Below are 4,183 nucleotides of genomic sequence, written 5' to 3' on the forward strand. Positions count from 1 at the left end.
AGATTGTTTGGAGGATTACATCAACAAAGCTATGGCACTAGTGCTGAGGTCAGTGATTTTTGATTATGCTATTAGCTTGATATTAAACATGGTTGGTGATGAAATGTAATAAGTGGTATTTGTTGATATTAGCTGAAGGCGTCAATGGAGAAGAAGCAAGAGGAGATTGTAGAGAAGGTAGGAGGAATGGATAGAAGATTGAAAACTCTTGAGGGGATGGTACATCCATCAGGACGAGTCTCCAATACATCACGGCCATGCTCACCAGTCCACTCGCCGAGTCCAACACGATCACCAGCACCACCAGCGCCACCAGCGCCACCAGCGCCACCAGCCTCAGAGCACTCTCCACTTGTACTCGATCCTCCAGCTGTTGCCACTACACCTCTTGCACCAGCGCCACCAGCCTCAGAGCACTGGCCACCAGCCTTATTCGAAGCACGTTTACCGACAGTGGAAGAAGAGAGAGAGGCAATGAGACTCCTGTTATACGAACCGGGCAAAGGACCATTTAAGAGGACGAAGAAAGGATATAGGAAGAAACCTCAACCAAGCGAGGGCCCAAGCGAGGTCCCACAACGCCCTAAGAGAACCCAAGCTGAATCCAGACATGTGTCATCCCCATTTACTGAAGACAGACCGGCTAAGAAGAAGAAGAACTGATAACTTATTTGATAACTTATGGTTTTAGGATAACTTATGCTCTTATGAACTTATGTTTATTTGATATCTTATGCTTTTGGATATGGCTTATTTGATAACTTATTTGATAACTTATGCTTTTGATAACTTATGCTTTTGGATATTTATGGGTTTAGGTTGGACAACTAATAGTTGTAATTTAATTTTGGTATGTGGACAACTCGGACAAATAGGACAAGTAATAGTTGGAATTTAATTTTGGTCTGTGGACAACTCGGACAAATAGGACAACTAATAGTTGTAATTTAATTTTGGTCTATGGACAACTAGGACAACAGGGTTAATTATTAAACATAAAGATATGAAAACACAGCAAACAGCATGAAAAAAGCGATTATCACATATCCATCACCTCGGTTGGCAATCAATTCCTTCATCCTTCCAATCTCTCTTTCCATCCCAGATAGTTGCTCTCTGAGTTGCCTAATTTCGGATTGATGTGTCTCAAACGAGATAGTCTCAGGAAGGCAGTTTCGGACAACTCCCATGTTATGCAAACTTTTTATCCCAGATGTGGCATTATCAACTCGAATTTTCAGAGTTGATAGCTCTTCTGTAACCGCGTCCTCCCACCATTTCCATATATGGTTATGATTCGGGCAAGGCCTCTAATAATAATGAAGCGAAAATCAGTAAATTCACCATATTCTATATCCTAAATCTAAAATTGTAGAAATAACCTAAAATCCAAAAGTTTTTACCTCAAATGTCCAATCTGGGCAAGTGTACATTTTTCTTCCTCGGGTGGCTTCTGACTTCGAATCCCTGATAACCATCAGGAGACCACACCAACACAATTCTCTCATACCACCTTCTCCATCAGCTCGGTAATATGAACTGTCCCACGAGTGCCTGGAAGAAGAAGAACCCGAACTGTAGCTTGGCATTTTGTTGTCCAGCGGCGGCCGCTAAACCCTAGATTTCGATTTGGGGGAAATTCTGTTTTTTCTTCTCTAAGAATTTCCTTATAAAGGAGCCTACTGATCAAAACGCTGAGTTTCATTCTAATATTTGGCGGCGCCGCAAATATTAATTTAACACGTGCTTATGTGTTTAATACCGAAAATAACACATAGTTGTACCGATACGTCCTGTTGTCCAAAATTGGTCATACTTGTCCATTTTGATTATTCTACTTGTCCGGTAACATAAATCTGTATTTAATAGTTGTCCAGGGGACGATAGACTTATGGTTACTATTTACTATTACATTGCAAGGAAATTTGATCAAAATCATATAAATTTCGTTTTGCCCTTTGTAAGATGCTCCATTATCAAAGAGTTACATGTATCATATGAGGATGTTGATGTGAAACTCATACATTGTTTCAACAAACCGATAATATCAAAGAGTTACATGTATCATTTGGTTTAATTTGTTAGGTTAACAAGAAACCTTACGTAGTTGTACCAACTTGTCCAGAAATCCAATACATATAAGAAATACAAAAAAACATAACGTAGTTGTACCAACTTGTCCGGTTGTCCCAAAAAATGCAAAATCCAAATAAACTCTAAACATAACGTAGTTGTACCAACTTGTCCGGTTGTCCCAAAAAATGCAAAATCCAAATAAACTCTAAACATAACGTAGTTGTACCAACTTGTCCGGTTGTCCCAAAAAATACAAAATCCAAATAAACTCTAAACATAACGTAGTTGTACCAACTTGTCCGGTTGTCCCAAAAATGCAAAATCCAAATAAACTCTAAAGACCACAAACAAACTAAATTGGGTTGCCACTTTCATTTCCACTTTGGTTCCCACTTTCATTTCCACTTTGGTTCCCACTTTGATTTTGGCGAGGGTTTAATGGCTGAAACCAACGTCCGAGATGTATTCCCGGTTGTGACGTGTTACATCCTTTACGGTGAGCTTCTCCGGTAGAGGGATAGCGCTTATCTCGCTTTCTTCCACGTTTCTTAGTGTAGTCCGGTGGTAAAACGACTAACTTCTGGATTTCATCAGGGATAATCCATGTAGACTGATGTGGCACCATATAAATAGTCCTATAATAAGCCAGGGCCCAAGTATCAATGTGGTAATATTTTGAGCACAACTCATGTAAGTGGATTTCCCTTCTTCTCTCAGCCGAACGCATCATTGCAATGTCAGCGGCTATTGCATGAACACAGGGAATCTTGTCTATATCAAAACGCCTACAGCTACAATATTTACTTAACAAATCGACCAGATAACTCTTCCCATCATCTCCAATCACACTGTATTCCAGATGAATAGCGTTAAGCTCAGTGACAAATAATCTTGTACCAATTGCACATAGAGTATGCAACTGGTTCTCAACATAGGGCACCAATGTCTTCGAATCTGATGCATATGCAGTGTCTTTCCTATGCTTGTTGAACCATTCAGAGATTTTTTCAACATATGCATCAATCAACGGTAATAAGGCATACTTCCTTGCCTTCTTGAAGACACTATTCATAGACTCACACGCATTGCTTGTGTCCAAGTTGTACTTGTCTCCTTTAAAGAAGCACCTTGCCCATTTATCAACCGCAACATGCTCATCTAAATACTCAGCAGCTTTTGGAAACCATATCCTAAAATCAGTGTACGCACATAGGAACTCACTTTCAGTGTATTTGTGAGCGCATTCTCTGAATTTTACTGCACACAAATCTTTGCAGCCGATCCCAGCTTTCCCTTTCACGTTTTGCGACAAATGCCAAATGCAATATCCATGCTGAGACTGAGGGTACACCTCCTTCACTGCTCCAATGATGCTCTTATGTCTGTCACTCATAAAAACCAGTTCCTTATCATCAGGTATAACAGTTTTGAGTGTTTCAAAAAACCACTTCCAACTATCATCTTTCTCACTATCAATAACACCCATTGCAATTGGATAATGGTGATGATTAGGATCCTGCGCTGTGGCAAATACTAGCATACCACCGTACACACTCTTAAGAAAGGTCGCATCCACAACTATGACTTTCCTCATTGCTCTAAAGCCTTCAATACTAGCGCCCAAAGCGACAAAGAGATACTTAAACTTATTTTTGGCATCCAGTTTCACACTGGTTATTGTCCCAGGATTAACAAGCTGTAACATGTAAAGATAACAATACAACTTTCGATAGCTTTCTTCTGGACTACCCCTCACTTCACTAATAGCTAGTTTTTCCCCTCTCAAGGCTGTAGAGTATGACACATTCACGTGAGCTTCATTTTGAACAACTTTAATCAAAGCTTTGGGCGCAGGGGTGTCTACTTCTCCTGGATAGCACCCACGCAAAACATCTGCTACTACTTGTGGTGTGCCTTTCCTTTTATTCCGAATTGTGCTCGAAACAACCCGAGAGCAGGTATGGATATTCCTATACACCCTAATACTGAAATAAGTTGAATCCACAATTCGTACGGCGTGTAGATACCATGTACACAGTTCAGCTTGCCAGCATCTAGTATGAGTCGCCCTGTATCTGACTTTACCGTTTTTACCTCAAAACAGCCC

At 40.3% G+C, this 4,183-nt stretch overlaps 1 protein-coding gene across 1 annotated transcript; it reads right to left on the reverse strand.

Annotated features, from left to right (window-relative positions):
- Positions 1-989: 989 nt before the first annotated feature.
- On the reverse strand, positions 990-1,589 carry LOC112084430 (uncharacterized protein At4g04775-like). Its single transcript, XM_024153563.1, has 2 exons — positions 1,404-1,589; positions 990-1,310 (listed from the first exon to the last, which is right to left on the reverse strand). The coding sequence occupies exons 1-2, from the start codon at positions 1,587-1,589 to the stop codon at positions 990-992; spliced, it is 507 nt and encodes a 168-aa protein (XP_024009331.1).
- Between the last annotated feature and the right edge of the window lie 2,594 nt (positions 1,590-4,183).

This window comes from Eutrema salsugineum, unplaced genomic scaffold, assembly GCF_000478725.1.
Source record: "Eutrema salsugineum unplaced genomic scaffold, Eutsalg1_0 scaffold_4, whole genome shotgun sequence".
NCBI classification, from domain to species: domain Eukaryota; kingdom Viridiplantae; phylum Streptophyta; class Magnoliopsida; order Brassicales; family Brassicaceae; genus Eutrema; species Eutrema salsugineum.

Bases quoted from the DNA above. Each gene is read 5' to 3' on its own strand.
- LOC112084430 (XM_024153563.1), bottom strand. From the start codon at position 1,589: ATGCCAAGCTACAGTTCGGGTTCTTCTTCTTCCAGGCACTCGTGGGAC. The intron at 1,311-1,403 runs GTAAAAACTTTT...CATTATTATTAG, and splicing joins GCCCAGATTGGACATTTGAG to AGGCCTTGCCCGAATCATAA.